The sequence below is a fragment of the Lineus longissimus genome, chromosome 2 (genome assembly GCF_910592395.1).
Source record: "Lineus longissimus chromosome 2, tnLinLong1.2, whole genome shotgun sequence".
In the NCBI taxonomy this organism is placed as follows: domain Eukaryota; kingdom Metazoa; phylum Nemertea; class Pilidiophora; order Heteronemertea; family Lineidae; genus Lineus; species Lineus longissimus.
The window spans coordinates 23,303,621-23,323,039 of record NC_088309.1 but is presented as its reverse complement, the minus strand read 5'-3'; the positions used below and the strand labels follow the sequence as shown (position 1 = coordinate 23,323,039).

The following is a 19,419-nucleotide window of genomic DNA, read 5'->3' as shown; positions in this document are numbered from 1 at the left end:
TCCCATGCAACGGTGTTACAGTATTAGGAGTTTCATAAAGATGGTTAAAACTGGAAGCTTCGGTATCTTAGGGCTTGTAATTATTGGATTTTCTCAATGAATGACCTTGGATAACCCTACCTTTTTCAATTTGATACAATTTTCCTTTCACCGTTTATTTCTGATTCCAGTCCACGCCAGTAGGTTCCATAGTAGCTACAGAAGGTGCTTTATCGCCAAACAGGGATGCGGCACCGAACTCGGGCCGTCAACGACATGCAGCACAGGGAGCCAAGGTAGCTTTCTCATGGTTTCATGTAGATGTATGCTGGTCCATTGTGATAGTATATAAAGGCACAGCGCATCCAGATCTATCTTCGCTTCACTTTTCAAATGTTACATTGATGTGTTTGATTAGTGATCAGTTTACATCAAGTCAATCTAAAGTGAGATTAAGATTGGGCTGCTTCCTAGTCTTGCGCTAGCACTAGTTCGTAGTCACAATGACTAGGGTCTCCAAAACAAACAAGTCCTGGAATTGAGGCAAGTTTGCCTGACTTCTGATCTGTATGTAACACCTTTATTAGCTGTCAACAAGGTCCTATTATACAGTGTTTGTGGTCTAGTCTAGTCCTTGGTCATACCATCACAGGTTCTTCCTAACCAACATGGGTGCTGTGGCTGCATTGTATACAAGCAATAGACTACTAACTGTGCACCTTCTTGTCTTGAAATGAAATGGGGATTTGTTGCATCCTTTCTCTAGTCTAAATGAGATAAACTGGGTCATCTCTTCCTATTCTGTATGCAGTGTGTGTATTTTCACAGACAATGGAGAACCATCCAGTCATTTTCATGTGCATTTCATTTTGGTGTGATGGACTGTGAAAATGCACACAATATGCAGTAGTTAGTCTTGCGCATGATCATCGGGATTATACATTATAGTACAATGTAAACAGGTTCAGGGTACCGATCTGCAAAAAAATCTTATGACTTCTGTCAGATGGCCTTAAGAATTGATTTATCGCAACCTGGTATGTTAAATATCCAGGGACTTTTTCTTATGTTCTTTAATTGCTGTAAAAGGATGCCAGCAGCGACCAAAAAATACCTCAGTGTACATTGTACCTTTCCAACTGAATAAGGCATCATTTTACTGTGCTAAGTTTTCCTCCGCCTTAGCGCTGGCCCTTAAATTGATTTGCATGCTTCCTCGAGGGTGCCGGGTCCTGCTGTAGGTGTCTATCTTACTGATGATCTCTGCTTGTTTCAGCCAAATCAACGAGGTACTGCCTGGGGTGAGCAACCCCGGCAACAACTCTTGGGTACAAATCTCACATCTGCTGATAGACATGGGGGTTCTGTACAGGTAAACACTTCTGTATGTCATTTCGGTTCTTTTCCCGTTAATTTCCTTTAGTTTTCTTCACTTGCTTCTTATGCTTATCTGCTTCATACATTGTTTTCGACTTGTCTTTCATTTGCCCTGTTTCTCTTTAGAAAGACTTGTCTTCCCTTCTGTTTATCTTTTGTGACATGCAAAGTTGTTTGTTCACGATGAAAAAAAGAAACAGATTGAAAATGACCACAAAGCATATCCTTAACTTTGCTGTTCACTCCAGCGTCCTTTTCCTCATCTCTCCTGATGGCATTTCTTTTTCTAGCAAATAAACGTAGGGTGTGATTGAGGCATTAGATGACCATTAATGTAACTCATCACAAATTTAATCGGCCGTAACCGTATCATTCTTGTCCATCCTTTGTACTTCTGACACACAAAATCTTAAATCTTTGAGATTAAGTATCAACAATAATCATAAAACCTGAAGAAGGCTTAACGTACTCTCAGGTGATGTAAAGCATCTTACGAGATGTTGGGTGACTGAGTGCATCCAAGATGACGGCACCCGATGATTTATTATATAAACATACAGTTCAGGTAACTGATTTTTGGCATACTCGCATAGACGTCACTGTCTCTGTTCTGTCACATTTTAAATGGATGGCCATTTACAAATTTTACCTCCTACGTGATTTAACGTGCTTCAGTTTGAGTTTGTATATGTAAGTCTATCAATTTTGTTTAATTTGATTATTTTGATCCTTTGCTTAGGGTAAAAGTTAAGCAGAGTGTTGTGTTCTGTTCGTACTTTTTAGTTCAGTTCAGATTTGTATGTTTACATCATGTGACTTTCCTTGAGAGGAATATGACAGACAAGCCTGAATTTGGAGTAGATTTTGTTGAACTGCATGGAGCCGGCTGCCCCTGGTCATGCACTGTCAACCTTGATCCCCCCCCCCCCCCAACGTTCTTCAGCCTCTGTTATGTCTGGTCAAATTCTTTTACATTTGGCATGGTATCTTAAATGCAATTGTTTCTTGATTTTTGCACCAATGTCTTTCTCTAAAAGGTTATAAGATTATTATGCTATCGAGCATTGGAAGTGAAAAGTGTCTTGATAAAAAAACAATGAAAAAATCTATACTGTATTCTTTTGGCTTGACAAAAAATGCAGCTGTGATGCCCCTTCCTCAATAACCTGTGCCACGAGCTTGAACTTGATAATTATAATCACCAATTCTGAAAGTAGAAAGTTTGTTCATGTATATGATGACGTCCCTTCACAGAAAGTCACATACTGGTATTCTTTAGATTTCATAAAGGGGCAACGTCGTATCCAGACAAGTGTATGTTAGCTTGGTTAGAATCTATCATATCAGGTTCCCGTTATTTCTCGATTTTTGTAGGTCGTAAGTTCGGGGGATGTAGGAGTCGGAATGGAGGATCCAACAACCATCCGTTCCAATGCACCAATCACGAAACAATCAGAAGTAGAAGTCGTGGATGATGTGAAGTATGTATATGTTTCTTCTTTTACTTTCCTTTGGCTTAAGCGTAATCTGCGTTACATTTTCTAGGTTGTAAGTTCAACGAATGGCGAGCTTGGTGCAGACGACCCGACCGCGGGCTATTCAAATGCACCAATCACAGCCCAGACAGAGGTGGAAGTAGTCGAGGAAACTAAGTATGTTTTCAGACTTTTTGCCTGGTGGGGCGAAACGTTGAAAGTGATTTCGTCCTGATATTTAGTGCCTTGGATATCCTCCAAGTATGAGCTGTTTTCGTACATGTTTCTTAAGATGGCTTGCTAAGTACAAAGGGTATCAAGAGTTTTGCATGAATACACAGTAAGTGAATAGAGAAGCCTAGACAGACACACGAATGCGACTCACTTTGAAGTATTACTTGATTAAGAATAAGTTTCACACTTGTATTGAAGTATGACTATCCTTGAAAAAAAAGGATGGAGAGGTGCACTGTATCATAAACTACAGCAATATCATAAAGCTGAGAAGCAGTACGATGTTAATAATTGCACTCAACATGAAGTGTGATGTTGATAAATTGCACTTAACAACTTGTTAAAAAGCTGTCAAGGGTGGGTTATCTCAGTTCTTTGTGGCAATAACCAAAGTTGCTTACAAAATGGTGCTGGATTATGACTGCACTGTGGCAGGTACTACACTGACTCGAAAGTAAAATGATATAGCTGTACTACACGAATGACTAATAAAACACGCTGACAGAATGTGCTGCTCGATTGATATAACTGCATGCACTGCATCAGTAAATATAACTGCATTCACTGCATCAGTAAATATAACTGCATTCACTGCAACGACACTGGTATTCAAACTTCTGGGAACTGCATTCATAACCAAGAGGGTAACACCGATGCAACTGTAGCAATGAACAGAAGTTGACTGCTGCACTTTGGCGATAGCAAAATTTGTTTCTACCTCAAGAGAACAATTTTCCATTTTGACTGCAGCAGGAAACAAACTAATTCTGACATATCCAACACATATTCTTATCACTCTCCGACGTTTCACCCCATTCAGCTGAAAATCTGGTTGTTGTCTGGTTTTCCTTTGCTCTGTTCATAATGCTATAGTGGCGCATTTGCGATTGTAGATTTTTTGTCGTCTGTTGCACACTTCCGCTGCCATTTCTTCCTTCTAGGCCAGCTTTACATCCAAGCGCCGTTTTTGCAAAAATGATTGCCATTCAAGAATGTTCACTCTTTCAATCTTTCACCCAAACTTCTTGTGGGTTGGGTTAAGAAGGGTCAAAATTCAAGATTCAAGTTTACAGTAGGTTGAAAATGCTTGAACATTCCTGTATTGGACTCCTTCCTCAGGGATTGCTTGTCTCCAATTCCTGGAAAGGGAGATTGGTTTAAAAGTGTTCTGCAGAGGAGTGATTTTTATTGCTGCAACCTATGACTATTTCCACTACAACGGACAGCTGATTGGCTTCAATCACAATCAGTCATCATCTTGTCATGGCTGCAGCACTTGTTGCAGCACAAAAATTGCTTGTGTGCGGGATGCTTTAGGTTAGGGCCATGGCTCTTTCTTTAGAGGATTCGTTCTCTTCGTGATTTCTCAGAATTAAAGCTCAATTTTAGTGTGTGGCCTAGAATTGGAAATGGATTAGGGGTGCCAACCTGGTTGAGATGGGTAGAGGTACAATAGGTGGTTGATGTACATGTAGTTCAATTTGATATATTAAGTAAGCTAGAATTTGGCATTTGGATATATTTTGGATAAAAGGGGAAACTTTGAAGGGGTTGCAGATTTAAAAGACAAAGTGTTTAGATCACTTCCTTTATTACTTCATTAATCTAGGTTAAAAAAAGGTAGTGCAAAATCAAACATTGAAAATTGATCTTAGCCCCATACAAATTACCATTGTGGAGGGGACAAGTCTATAACCATCTTCACAATGAAGTTTTTAAAGTTGCTTTTAGTTAAAATTTCAATCGCTTTCTTTCTTAGTTTTAGGTGATGTTCACTTTTGTTGAATTTTGCGTGTCGTTTATTCACCTATTCTTCTGTTCACAAACATTTTCACATCAAGTTAAGTAAAAAGTGTATTGTTAAGAGAGCTGATGTTATGTACCATTAGCACAACATCACCTTTGTTATGTTTGACAACAAAAAAGGTCCTCATACTTGATGTGAATTATTACCATGTGTTTGGCAACTTTCGTTGTCTTGTCAACCACCTATTTTACTCGATTCCAAAATGCCCAACCCTCTTGCAAAAAGTGGGACCATTGACATGCAACAAGCTAGTGCATTTTGTGAGACACCCTCCCTGTGCTCCTTGCAACACACAGACCTTGCAGTTACATGCATCATCCGGCAACACTGACCCTGTTTTCAGTCAAATTTTATTCCGTGGGAGTGAAACAATTCCACTTTACCACAAGCTTGCCAACCAGTCAAGTGAAGGGCTGATTATTTCATACTAAACTAAACACACTAGCATCAGGCAGTACCGTTTCTTGATCAAATTCCTTTGAATCATCTTTGTGTCTGTTGATATGCAGCCTAATGAAGCCTGATGCTATTGTCTTGGTTTGGTATACCTCTGCCCCCCCCCCCCCCCCAAGGTATTGCTTGCCACTGTTTTCAGGTACTAATATCCCAATTTCTTCCAGCATTTACACATTCCTGTATTTCATGTTCCCAGCACGATTACTTCTGTTTTTTATCGTGGAATAGTGTTATGACTATCACACGGCCATCCATTCAGTTATGAGCAAATCAGATCAAGACCGATGAAAATTGAAATCTAATGACAGTATTGGATGACCTGCTGATAGCCACATATCTTAATTTCACTGAATCAAAGAATCATACTGTACGCAGTTTCATAATGGTGAATGTGTGTAGACTTTGAAGTGCTGAACACATTCAATACTTTGAGGGAAAGTGAACTCAGAATCTGGGCTTCATCTAGGAGTCTTGATGTACATGTATTAACAACTCTGAAGATACCTCTATTGATTAAAATGATGGCGTACAGTATGGTTGTTTGTTAATCATTTACATTGTACATGGAGTCTTGATGTCTGTGGCCAGAAATGAAAAGTGGTTCTCCCATGGTTCACAGGTTGATTCCTTATGGTTGTCATGCTCGGCTGGTACTATTATAAAGTCCTTACGAATTTGCAATGACTATAATGATAATGGCTTTGTCCTTTCCTAACTTTTGTCCTTTTCACTGCGGCTGTGGGAATATGATTATTTCCTGGCACAGAGTCAATACCCTGAGAGCAAGGATGCTAAGCCCTAACTGCTTTCTGCTTATGGCATAATCTTTTCTAATCATCTAACAAAAGGTGGAGCCAGGAGTTTCAACTGAAAAATATTTCAGTGTTCTCGCAAGTTGCTGATGGAATACTTGCCTACAGAGTCTGTTAAGTGTTGAAAGCAGGGTGCTGCACCCTGCCTTTTTAAGGCCATGCCCTTTTCCACCCTGCCTTGTAGTAGCAATTGTAACTTTGCAACTTTCTTTTACTATATGACGTTATATAAAATATATTTTTCATTTATAACTCATGGCACCACCCTCGCTTGTGTTCTAATGCTTCTCAGTTGCTTCTAAACTTTTCCTTTCATGGCAATGTCATAGGCATGTTGGCATTTTTTGCCATCAGGTGTCTAAAGATTGATGTCCGACTGGTTGATAGTCCTCTGGCCCCAGCCCTGTAGTTCGTGACAAAGACTATCCTCCACTTTCAGTGTAGCCAAGCCTACAGTATTTAACTTAGTGTGATTTCCAGGCCCTAAAGCTTTTTAATTTTGGAGATTGTGCATTGCATGCAAAATTACTAATACGTTTCCATTAAAAAAAACTGCCATAGTCAAAACTCCTTACAAAAAGTTATTTCAAGCCATTCAATATATGACCATCCAACCCATCCCGATGACCCTTTTAAAGGAAGGTTTGATCTCTCATGTGGATGTGTCAGTAGCACTCACCCTGTGTGGCATTTAACTTGGGAGACCTCAGTGAAAACACCATCCCTACTTGGTACCATGTGTGGGGACGTTGTGAGGTAGATATGGGAATGGCTGACTCCAGGAGTGGAGCTACCCCTCTTAATACCTTACTGCTACATCTTAACATGCATTTGAAACTTTTCTTACCCCCCCCCCCCCAGCCCCCCCCCCCCCCATCATGAAATAAGTTACCCATCTGTCCCTATCATTGTTCTAAAAAACTAAACTAATTTATAGCTAGTTGCTGATATGCTCTTGCATGTGTGTGTTCTATTTGTGTTGACCAGCTGGATGTATACAAAGTGAAAAACACTCCTATTTCAATGGGTTTTAAAACAGTTTCCAATGCTTGTGCCTTGAGGAAACCAAGCTTTTACACCCCTCTTATATAGAAATTTCACAGAGAACACTACATGAGATATGACTGAAACATTGAAATACATGTAGCTGGTGACCCACTCCCTGCCCCCTTGGTCTGACAAATGGCACTTGTGTAATAAGTTTGTATGCATCGTGTGACTTGTTAATGCCTTCTCTATTGTCTCTGGTGAGACTCCCAGATTATATAGTAGGGGGGCCTCCTCCAACTTTCGAATGATCATGGCCATGGTTACCTCCTCAAAGTGGGAGGTCCGTTTTCATAGTGGGGTTGGGGGCTATTACCTGTGAGGATTAAAGGTTTGGTTATTGCATGTTCATGGTGTGAATGTCCCCCCCTCCCCCCAACCAAGTTTAAAATTTAGCTCAATACCCAGCCAGACCCACAGAAAAAATGGAAATATTGATGACTATTCATCCTTGTTTTGTTTGATTGGCCACTACGATGTCAAGCCTCCACTACACTTCGGTACTCCTTGAATTTGCCCAATTTATTTCGCGATATATTTTTGTTCATCATCTGATGCACGTTGCTAAGCCATTATGCATTATATGTTGCGTGTAGTCAATTTTTGCATCATTCCATTGCATTGATTGAATTTTTGAGTCCATAAATGCATGTGTCATGTGCTTCTTATAACCAATTGACTAATATTTCATACTGTGGATGGGGGAGCCCAAGTTTGAACCAGAATACAAGTGTAATCTGATTTTGATTTTGATCTAAAAGATGGTGGCAGGCCAAATTGTTAATAGTCAATTGCTTCTGGTAAAACATTTCACCATTCTTTTCAAGTAGGAAAACAATATCAATTGTGCTCATGGTTGTCTTTGTTCCTTTGTGACCGAAATAAAAAGAATAATGCATCGCTTCTTAGTAAACGCTTTAACATCTATGAGCAGAAATCTAAAATCTAAAATCTGCAAATCTAACTGTAGTTGATATGATCTCAGGCAGCCCTTGGTGTAGAATGGGTTATCTCCGAGAATGGCTGTTTGTATGCTGGATCAGACTCCCCCTCTCCCTTCCACAGCGTCCCATTGTCCAAGCTGTCGCAACAACCTAGCATCCTTTCTCTTACCAGGTGCTGTTTCTTCCGTCGCCGCAAGAAAAAGAAGAGCAGACAGACTTAATCACGGCAATATACCCCGAAATATGTGACCTTGAACATCAATCAGGAATTGTCACTGTTTCGAACTAGGAGTACTCTAACACTGACGTGGGATATTCTGTTCCGTAGCAATAAGAAATGCGCTTTATATCGTTTAGTGGCATGTGGTCATTTCTGTATGAGATATGTTTTAACATGTCGAGGTAAAACACATGTAATTCTGTAGTTAATGATAATGAAGCGAATATAATCAAATTAAATCTACGTTTGTATCATTATGATAAATGTTTGCTTGTGTAGTGTGATACAATGCTTCCAAATGGTCACCCGCACATCATCCTGCACCGATTGTAAACAAAATCACTGTCAGGGTATAAAAACGGACAAAATCGCCACATCAGTTTTAGAATACGCCCAAAAACTTTTGTGATCAGAAAAAGAACACAGTGATTGTGTGATGATAATATAATGTGTATGTAAATACTGAGTCATTTTTTATATAATCTTATTTTTGGTTGCCTGCACTTCATGTACAGTGTATATGTTTCGTCACTGCCATGATGGATGAACCACGTTCCTGTCGTCGAAGTGCACCGGCACTTCGTCATCTCTTCCATGCTTCTGAGACCAAGAGTGTGTATGATTTTGGTCGAGTTCGTCATCATTTGCTAAATATTTTTTGGTTGACCGCAAGAGTCTGATGATTTAGATAGATTCAAGCAAAACAGATTTAAAAATAAGTCTGCTGGGCCTTTGCCCAAGTTTAAGGAATGGACACTGAACTGGATGTATTAGTTGTCTCACCAAACATTGCGAGAGTGGAGCTGAAAAGTCGGCCCAAATGAAGCACCGTTTCAAGGATATGAGCAAGATTATGGTAGGGGATATGTCATCGAACTCTAACAAAAACCATACACATTCTTCATGTCTTAGACCTTATTATAAATGTATGAATAATAGACGAACAAACTTAAGTCTGATTGGCGAATCCATCGTGCTCTTTGCCTAGGTGTTGCTGCTTCACCTATAAGAAGAAAAAGCCAAAAAAATCAAAACGACAGAAATGATATGAGGCATCTGACCAAGCTCAAGATTCTATCCCATTGAAGTCCCGGCGTGGATCAAAACGACACATGCTCCTCTCGAACGAGAGCAGCCAAGGTACTTTGGACTGACATATCTTGATCGTGAAACGCATTCCTTGGCTTCCTTGAAGGCAGATCTGTACACCAGACGTTGTTGACCGATAGTCGACAGGTTTCTCTGAAGAAATGCATGTTTTTGCATGAGTTTTATTTTCAAAGTCTTCTTCATGTTCTTTTAGCAGAGTTTTGATTTGATTGGTTTTCTAAACAATCTTTTCATTTTCTTTGCTGGTCAAATTCTGAGGGAAAATATCAAAATTTGTTTTTATAATTTGCTATTTGATGTGTAATTTTCATCATTTGAGTGTCTTAATCGGTGATTGTTGCATCTTATTTTACAACCCAATGATTGCATATTCATCTAGCAGTGCATGAAATAGAAAGTTGTCTAGAGAGTTTGTTGAGCCATGGAAAGAAAAGAAAAAAGCAATCTTAAATACCACTCAAAACAAAGATGAATTTGAAATTGGCGCTGATGTGCGGTTTGAAAAACTTCCGAAGTCCACACCCAAGGTATGGTGTGTACAGTAGCGACATTTTAATGTATATTTTCCTATCTTTTGAATTTGTTTCTTTCCTCTGAACATCATCCTTAGATATTAGAATTTGTCCTTCAAATCCGTTAATGAGAAATGAAGAATTGACTTTGAATTTGAATAGCTTTATGCTTAATACTAGGTAATCACAACCCGGTACAATGGTTTTAGTGTATCAGTGTTTCTTTTTGAAGTTAATGCCAGTACTTTTTCCAAAGATTTCTTCAGGTAACCAAAACGTGTCGAAGATGGGCAGTTTTTCTTGCCCTTCTCCTGTAAACTGCATACAAGAGCTCCTTTTGCTTGAAGCCTTTAACCTGGATCGCTTGATGGGATTGTGATGTTGTACAAGGGACAAGAGTGCTGATTCCAGGTCAAGAGGTATGGGACTAAATCCCTCTCATCTTCCTGTGTTGAGTTTATAGATGCTCTCAGCAGCTGCTGCATTTTGAGCAAGGATTCCCTTGAAAATGGCTGTGTAAAACATTGAATAAGTCCCGTGATGACAGAAATACATCTTTGGAGAAGATACATTGTCATCAGTGGTGATGTTTCCCGTAATACCAGACTCGTCAAGTCAGGCACCGAATTTAACATGACACTTGGTTGCCATTAGTCTAGGACTCACACAGGTTGAAGGTTTTGAGGGAGGAGAATGTTCTTATTGTGTTTATCTCTCTACCTATGCAAGACTTGCAGCTCTAGGTGGCCAGTAGTCAGGGAATATAAGACTATCATGTAACGAATGATGTCATTTGTGATATTGCTGTATTCTATGGAACATACTTCTGTGATAGGGCTTGAGTCTTGACCTAGAAATAGCTTGAGCTGCGAAGTGTACTTGGTACTCCTTGAAAAAGGCATGTCCAAAGCCGCCTCGCAACACTTATATAGAGATATGCAGTCCTTTGACACTACATGTGGCGGTGCATAGGGGTGAGCAGGGGTATTATCCTCCTGGCCACATATACCCATGTTGTCCTTTAAGTCTGCCATTAAGTCTGTCAATGTTCCCGATACAATCAGATATCAACTCGGCTGTGCGTGATCCCAAAACTAGATCAGAAGTTTGTTCCATAGAATATGTGTTCTCCTTGATGGTGCTGCAATAAATGGGACGGTCTTGAACTTGGTCAGATCATGACCAAAAAACTAACTCAAAGAGTACTCAGAATAGAGTCTTATGGCTTTCATGTAACTAAACAACTGGAACCCTCGCTGTGAGTGGCATGGCTAGTGCCTTTGCAGCGCGTGTTGTCAGTTTGATCTCTTTTGTATCGTTCGATATGATGCTAAGTCTTTATGATGTAGTGATTAATGTATATAGCGTAAATGTCAGTGATTGATTTCCATTGTGACTAGGAACTGTTGACAGTTCTACTTTTGTCGGTTACTTAACAGAATCATCTTAAATCAGTGGCTAAGTTTGTCCGACTGAACCAATTATATGTGCTTTGCTAGCACTTTCTGTCTGTTTTCAATTTTTCTGCTGTACAGTTGAAAATGAGCATTAACTTTCATCACAATTTTACAGATGGGCACAAATTGTCTTTATGGACGATCCACAAAAAAAATTTACTTAAAGTGGGCTCTCCGGAATTGGGTCAGTATATTATGTGAAATTCATCCATGTCATGATTCATTTAGCGTTCATCTACGTCATGACGCCACAATACATTGATGTTCAACTACATCATGTTCATCCCTTGTAATTTCAAAATCTGAATGATATAATTCATTGGTTTCATAAGGCTTAAATTTCATTCACTGGCAAAGCACTGTTTTTGACTTAATTTGAAGTCAAATTTTATTGGTTAGAATGTGTTTTGTTTGTGAGGTGGCAATATGCTTCCGTTTCAGTGTAGACAAAGTGTCAGATGTTTAACTTTGAAAATAAACGTAAACTTTGATTTTATCCAGTGGGAGGAATAGTTCAAATTTACGTAGCTCTGGCCATCTATTTTGGTATGGAAGTGCACCGAGATGTTTTCGAGTGTCCTCATAAATTTTGAATCAAGAGTCGTTCATCTAGTCACAAGAACAACGATTCTGGTAGATCTATGAGTGTTCACATGACTTGTCGTCTGCCTGATGATCACATGACTGTCATGTGACCGCATTCTTCGTCAACAGCAACATTCCTAATATCAAATTGAGTGCGTTGTTTATGAGTATCTATCTCTATGTGCCTGTACCTTATTTATGTTATTGTTCTTAATATTTTGTCATCCATACAACTGTACATGTTTAACAAACATGTGGGTGAATTCTTGCTATCGGTTGAAAGTCGACATATTTCAAATACAATGGAATAGATGTTTGTATCATGTTGATTTCCAAGTAAAAATTACACTATTTCACGGAAATAGAAAGACCAAAAAGATCGGACATTTGTTTTTTAAAGGTGTGTTTAATTGCTTCTTGTAAGGTATTTCAACAACTAGATTTTTTTCAAAGAGTTCTGAGATCTGTTGAATAAAACTACCGTGTGATTATTCTGTGCAAAAAATGGGACAAAGGTTTGTTGTCTGTCTGTGTTATGGACCAAAAACTGTAATTCGTGGCCTTTTTGATGTCCCAGGTTCAATCTAATCTTACAGTTATGATTATCCTCTTTCTAATTTTGTTTTAAAATGCTTGAAATTACCAAAGTTTTATCAATGATTCATTTTAATCAAGAGAATTTCCCATACTCTTGCCTCATTATAGTTGTTTGCTGCTAGTTCTATCCTCTTGGGTACAATCCAACTCTTATCCTAGAAACATAGTTCTCTTAGTATCTTTTCAGTTCGTATTGTAAATATTTACCAAGATGATCTGCGGCAAAATGGGAATATAGTGATTTAATCTAGATTTTGCGCCTTCATAAAAATCAGCCATTTATATATGTCATTGTGTAAATACGCTTCATTCATAAGCTTACATTTTGTTTTGATGACCAGTGGCCCGTAGTCATGTGTCATAAAGGCCAGTTGGCATTTGTAATTTAAGGCGCAGAGTATCTAGTACATAGTTAATCTTAGTCTGCACACTGTTCTTCAAAATGTGGAAACAGAGCAGCTTCACTTACGTTGTGATGTCGATCAAATCTTAAGAATGGAAAGATATATTTTAAGTGACGTCTGTCCGTACTTGTGTCAAAATTATTGGCCTCTTGGAGGAATCTTGGATATACGATATAAACTGACTACGAAGGGCGGACAGACATTGGAGTGATAATGGATGATTGAATCGACCATACATAAAGTGTTTGGTACACACTTGTAGCCACCGAAGTCGGGTGTCTATTGCGAAAATATTCACATTTGCCGCAATTCAGTATTTATGCAGCAGTTCCCTTTAGAAAATCACAGGCATTTGAAGCAGAATGGCCTTGTCGACATATGTTTGGCTCTTCATTGTCTGAGTGTGTGAATGACTCTCAACAATTTTGTGAAGGTTAACAGAATTTACAATGTAACTGCAATTGACACTGCCAGCCAAATCAGGGACCCAATGAAAAGGCAACAGATCACTATCCCCATTCAATAATGTCCGACTGTCTGACTCAAATCGAACCGATCCAAATAGAGTGGATGGATTGCCATCACCTTCCAGACTGATGACTGCAGCAGTGGATCCCTGACAAGATACATCAATTTTAATCCCTGCTTTTCCGTCTTCTCACTGGATCCCTGGTTTTGACTCTGATGCTTGTATCTTTGACTTCATGTGTAATTGTCTATTGAGACTGCAAAGAATGTAGAATTCGTGGCATTGCTTCCTGGGGCCTATATCCTTATCAGATACAATGTGGTACTGCATGTGTGTATGCGTAAAGATTCAAAATTGTGAACAAGATGTTGTCAGTAATCCATAAAGCTCACCAAGTCTTGGTGAATTCGTTTTAACATTCACTACCTTTGACATGAATCAAATACAGTTCTCTGAATCAAGGACAGCTGTCAATGGAGCAAAGCAGTCCAAAATTCATTTGATATGAAGATGAGATGGCATTGATTGCTAAATGCAGTTGACTTGTTTTGTGAAGTGGGCACTTGTATGCGTTTACTCTATGTATATGTTAATGATCTATGGAAAATTAGCAAAGAGCCATTTCCTTGCATGAAATGGTATGTAATTTTAATCTTGATTCTGTTACTCTGAGAAGTGTCCATTTCCCAAGACTGTTGAATTATCTCATTTGGATATTTGAGTGTTTGGAAGACGGTCACAATCTTCCTGCCAAGGCTGTAGCGACTTAAAGGGAAATTTGAGTGAATTTGTTAACTTTTCGAGCGACTTGACAGTTCACTGCCATTTCACCAAAAAAAGGTTCCTCAGCCTTGTGTTGATTGGCAAAATGAGACATTCATCAATAAACAAAGGAAGTGGCAGTGAATTCTTTAGTCGAGCCAAAATGATGAGGAAACCTTCAAATCAGATTGAGAATTAATGTCAAGGTATTCAAGCTGTTAATAAATTCAAGGGCCAAAGTAACTTGACTGAAGTAATGCCACAGTTGTCGTATATACTAAATCCACCTATAACATTTGTGTCAGTTGGGGTGATAGGCTTAATATTCCTTGAGACCTTGATTGATTCCTTGTTGTCTCGCTAGAGGACCTGTGGAACGATCTGTACTGCCTGGTGACTTTGGCATAACTTTCAGCCAAGAGAAGTATATCACTCTGGAGGGAGTATAAGAAGATTGATCAGTCTGATTAGCCTTCTAGCGTGACTATAGGGAACCAATCTACAAGATGCCCTGCTTGAATTGTGGGGACTAAATATACAGGTTCAACCTGAGTTTCCTTCAATATGTCGCACACCAGGTGACAATGCAAATATCAGTTCATAGCTTGTCCCCCCCCCCCCCCCCCCTGAGGGGTTGTTTGAGTGTCAAACGTATCCTTGGGATGTGGTATTAATGACTTGTGTATGCTTTCTTCAAAAGTGGTGAGCAGATGTCTTTGCTTGACCCTTAAGAATTTATATCAAGGTGATAAGGTGTCAAACTTTGAGGAGAGGGTACCAGCTAAGAATTGATAGTTTCATAAATTTCACTCATTTGGATGCCCGTGTATGGCGAACTCAACTCGTGCGTATTTGGGAATCATGTATTTATTAAAATGTGAATGTCCCCCAATCATCGGAGGGGGGTACATGAAGTTTAAATCCACTGTACGACATGAAGACTGGATTATTTGTTCAAGTTAGCACTGCTGTGGTCTTTATAAATAAAAATTGATTTATTGCAAATGATTTGTGCATTTGTTATATATTTTCTACGTTCAGCTAAGAAGAAACAGCCAGTCGTAAAGATTGTGGAAGACTGTAAAGTGGACCAATACAATGCATACATGTATGTGGTCAGCTTGAAAGATGTGGCAACTCCTGACCAAGTGAACATCATCTGCCTCATGTTTCTCGTTGACCACACTTCAGGATCTACCTACTGAATTTATTACCAATTACCAATCCCCCTTCCCCCTTCCCCCCCAACATTTGTCATTCCCTGGACTACTACTACTACCACTGGCACTGGAACGATCGTCGAGCCGAGTTCACCATGACCTGCCACAGTGTATTCGTTATATCCAATATCCTAAACCACTATAATGTTGAGACCATTGGCACAGGCACCTGTCCTCAGTAGATGCAACAATGGCCTTCTGATGCATATTCACAAGTTCTGGTCTCTTGATCTGTTTCAATGTTCAGACAAACTGGCTCAAGTTGACTGCCTAAGCTACAAATTGACACTGCCACATCGTTACGAGTCCGTCACAATCAAGTAGAATACCAGTACTATCTCATCCAGGAAGACAAGAGACCTGATTTGCCTTGAGTGAGGACAGAATTCAGAGTACATCTGTCTCATTAGTCCTTTAAAATGGGCATCGATCCAATACGTTAGAGGAGCCAGACCAGTACTGTCTCATTGGCAAAAGTCATTTGATACAACATGGGGCCACGGTATATAAATCCGTATGACACTGCTGTCCTCAAGCTGATGCGACCATGACTTTCTGCTGCAGTGAATTCACAATGTCTGGTCTCTTGATCCGTTTTAATGTATAGACCAACTGGCCCAGGGTGGCTGTGTGACTTAGACGATGCCACTTCTGCAGGGACTTGATAACACTCTCCTTGATGTCACAATCTAGACGTTGGTTGTTCAAGTCGATGACTAAAATGAGAAATGGATTTATGTATTACTACCATCAATGAGCTGAGATCGTGTGTGTCCTGAGAAGGCTAGGATGGTGGTAGTGGTCACAATCCCATCTGTGGCATCCAAGCATCCCAGATCGTGCAAGGACAACAAGCATTATTGCTCAGTTGGGATATCCAATCAGCCCAGATCCTGCAAGGACACCCAATATCATAGCATGGTCGGGATATCCAACCATCTCAGAGTCCAGTAAGGACACCCAGGATCAGAGACCCTTCGGGACATCCAACCACCCCAGAGTCCACAAGGACGCACAGCACCACGGTTTTGTAAGACACCCAGCCACCCCACACCCTGCAAGGACAACCTGCATCACAACCCTGTCGAGACACTCAACCACCCAGATCCTGCAAGGACACCCAGCACTTCGGCTATATGCTGCGGCATCCAACCAACCCAGGTCCTGCAAGAACACCCAGGATCATGGCTCTGTTGGGACATCTAACCACCCCAGATCCGGCAAGGACACATCCAGTACTACGGCTCTGTTGGAACATCCAACCACCTAAGACATTTCAAGGAAACCTGTGACAGCCCTCAGGACGTGCAACTATCCCAGGCCCCGTCAGTGCTAAGAAGCAAAGGGTCAATGAGAGTGCTGAGAGAGAAAATGCAAGCTGAGCTTTGAAACATGCCTCTGAGATCCTCGTTCCTGGTGCAATAGTCTCTATCAGGGTCAAAGGGAAGCTTCATGTAGAGATCAGACCAGTTCTTGCCAATGTTGCGAGCAACAAGTCTGAACGCGGTATCAATCGGCTCTGAAAAACAATCATTCAGTTCATTAAAAGTGATGGGTAAGCTATATATTCGAAAAAAATGAAAGCATGAATGACCAAAATTGCTCATGTCTCTGTTATTGTAAAGCGCATACCTTCAAGTTCGTATGTTACCGACTTCCACAGAAGACCCCTTTTCAAGGCTGATGTATCAAGAAAATGTATCAATTCACCCACCTTCAATGTGATCCATGCCCCCAGCATGGTACCCATGTAACCTGATCTTCCTGACTGTGTCTGGGTGGAGCTTAATGTCCCTTATCCTCTTCAGGGCCGCAATCTTCTCATCCAGTCCCCTGACCTTGTCCCTTGTCTCCTTGATCACCCGTTTCTCCTTGTTTCGGCGCAACATCAGCTTCTCCTCAACTTGTAACATCTTTTCAAACTTGAGTTGGTTCTGGTGAAGGTCTTTTGTAAGCTTGGAGAGATAGAGACAACATGACGTTTAGGAGAACGAGACAGATGTTTTCGTCCTCAGTCTGTGACAAACCGACAAACAAGACTTTGGGCGGATGTGACACGTTTTCGTCCTCCATTTCTGACAACTGACCCAATTGCCCAAACCTGGTTGTCAATCGGTCTCTAAGACAGAAGACAACGGGACAAGACGTCAGTTTTGCAAAATGATATGTTTCTAAACCCTTACCTTTTCCATTTCCTCATACAGGTCCTGTCTCTGTTTCTTTATCGAGACAACCTTCTCTTCCAGCACGCGAACGTCTGCTTCTAGTGTCCGATGTTTTGCCGCCAGCTTGTCGTACGCGCGTGGAGAATGTCGCCTGGTCTCCAGACGGGCCGTAAGCTCCGCCAACTGCTTCTTCCTGGCCTGGTAAATCTGCTCCGTCTTAACCTGGTTGTTCGCTGTGGCAACCCCCCGATGTTTCGTGCTTCGAAATCGAAACCTCTGTTCTTGAATAAACTCCTCAAAATTTCTCCGTTGCCAAACTCTTCGATTGATTTTCCTCTCAGTGAATTCTAAATCGTTTTGTATCTTCTTCGCCTCATCTCCGATGTTTTCCCGTGCGTTTGTCAACTCCCCAATTTCAATCATAAGCTTTCGTGGATAATCCCGATCTAGGAACACCCATTCCTTCATCGGCTCCCCTATTTCTATTACCAGTCGAGAAAATTCTTCCATCAATGACAAGATGTCCTCATAATGTTTTAGGAAGTCACCGAATGTCTTTTTGTATGCTGCATACTGTCCAACGACCTTCTCCATGGATTTCAATATGTCTTCAATCTCCTTCTGTTTGTCCGTCAGCAGACGTTCGTAGCATTGAACAGACGACAGGTCATGATTACCAGCATCAGAGAAAAAGCTTTGGCAATACTTGTTCAGTCTTTCATTGTATTCGACGAACAGAGTCTTCTGACACTTTTCTGTGAAGACATCAAATACATCCACAGACTCGCACATCCTGAGCAGCAACGCGAATTCCTTCTGGTCTCGGAGTCGCCTGCTAGATTTGTTGTGCTCCAGAGCATTTCGACACTCAGCGATTGTCCCGAAGCCTTTTGCGCCAACTCTGTTGAGAAGGGTGGTGATGAATTCGGCCAGTTCGTCTTTGAGAAGAGAATGTACCTCAGCCGCGACGCGGTTTTTCAACCATTTGTCCGTCATTTGCATGACGTATTTGTCCAGAACATGTAGACGGAGGAGGACTTTTCGGCGGATGCGCTCCAATGAGAAGGGATGGGCACGGTGGGCTCTGAGAAGGGGACCTACTGACTCCGGAGATCCCTCGGACGGCGGCATGGTTGTGAAAATCGGACCAAAGGAATAGAATAGTCTGCAACCTACTGTAAATTTGCACAACTCAGGATGAGCGTCCAGGGGTCGAGCCAGCCTAAGACGTCGCCGGATATAATATTGGTCGCCGTTTTATCAAACGTGAGTGATCAATCCCCAAGTCTTTTTCTGTCGACGAATCTGAATATAAAGTATGATGATGATGAGATCTTTTGACAACCCCGGACGGAGTGAGCTGTCTTTCAGTTTCGGCTCACTCAGTCTGTCTTCGTAATCAGTCAACGCAATAGTTGTGACTTACTGTATAGTAGAGTGTCATATATATCCGAGCGGACAAATCTTCAAGGAGGACACATTGTAGGGTGAAATATCAACTCCAATGCCTGAAAATATCCACTTCGAAGTGCACACCGCGGTTTGACAAACCGCATACTGGCCACGTCGCTAGGCCTACTGTGCCTTCCCTAGCAACTAATCTAAGCCAATACATAGAATATATTCTTCGTACCTAAACTTCATAAAATAGATAGCCAAACATAAGACTTTTAGACTAGAGCATGGTACACAACAGAAAAGCAAATAGATTTGGCTGAAATCATCATGAATAATATTTGTAGGTAAACAAGTGCCATATTACCAATGTAATTCATCAATTACTAATC

General features: G+C 40.6%; 2 protein-coding genes across 9 annotated transcripts in view; one reads left to right on the top strand and one right to left on the bottom strand.

Moving 5' to 3' along the window:
• The window catches only part of LOC135483121 (casein kinase I-like), a 34,559-nt gene extending 19,304 nt beyond the window's left edge, over positions 1–15,255 (top strand). Inside the window, exons 8-12 of one of the 8 annotated variants that reach the window (XR_010446296.1) lie at positions 171–275; positions 1,256–1,363; positions 2,731–2,837; positions 8,304–8,533; positions 9,340–9,382. Coding sequence is in view for 7 of the 8 variants with exons in the window: in XM_064763669.1 (XP_064619739.1) it covers positions 171–275; positions 1,256–1,363; positions 2,731–2,837; positions 9,340–9,397 (378 nt within the window). In the remaining variant the exon portion in view is untranslated. Of the gene's footprint in view, positions 1–170; positions 276–1,255; positions 1,364–2,730; positions 2,838–2,901; positions 3,009–8,303 lie in introns of all 8 variants that reach the window. The other 7 variants (XM_064763672.1, XM_064763669.1, XM_064763674.1 and 4 more) reach the window with 7 other exon arrangements.
• A 102-nt stretch (positions 15,256–15,357) lies between these two features.
• On the bottom strand, positions 15,358–19,187 carry LOC135483120 (uncharacterized). The gene is made up of 4 exons (XM_064763668.1): positions 17,651–19,187; positions 17,182–17,422; positions 16,864–16,986; positions 15,358–16,183 (listed from the first exon to the last, which is right to left on the bottom strand). Exons 1-4 carry the CDS (start codon positions 18,761–18,763, stop codon positions 15,999–16,001), a joined length of 1,662 nt encoding a protein of 553 aa, XP_064619738.1. The 5' UTR covers positions 18,764–19,187; the 3' UTR covers positions 15,358–15,998.
• Positions 19,188–19,419: the final 232 nt, after the last annotated feature.

Excerpts from the sequence above, each read along its gene's own strand:
- LOC135483120 (XM_064763668.1), bottom strand. The coding sequence starts at position 18,763 with ATGCCGCCGTCCGAGGGATCTCCGGAGTCAGTAGGTCCCCTTCTCAGA. Across the intron at positions 17,423-17,650 it reads TGTATGAGGAAATGGAAAAG|CTTACAAAAGACCTTCACCA; the intron begins GTAAGGGTTTAG and ends TATCTCTCCAAG. Across the intron at positions 16,184-16,863 it reads CAGGAACGAGGATCTCAGAG|TCATCGACTTGAACAACCAA; the intron begins GCATGTTTCAAA and ends TTCTCATTTTAG.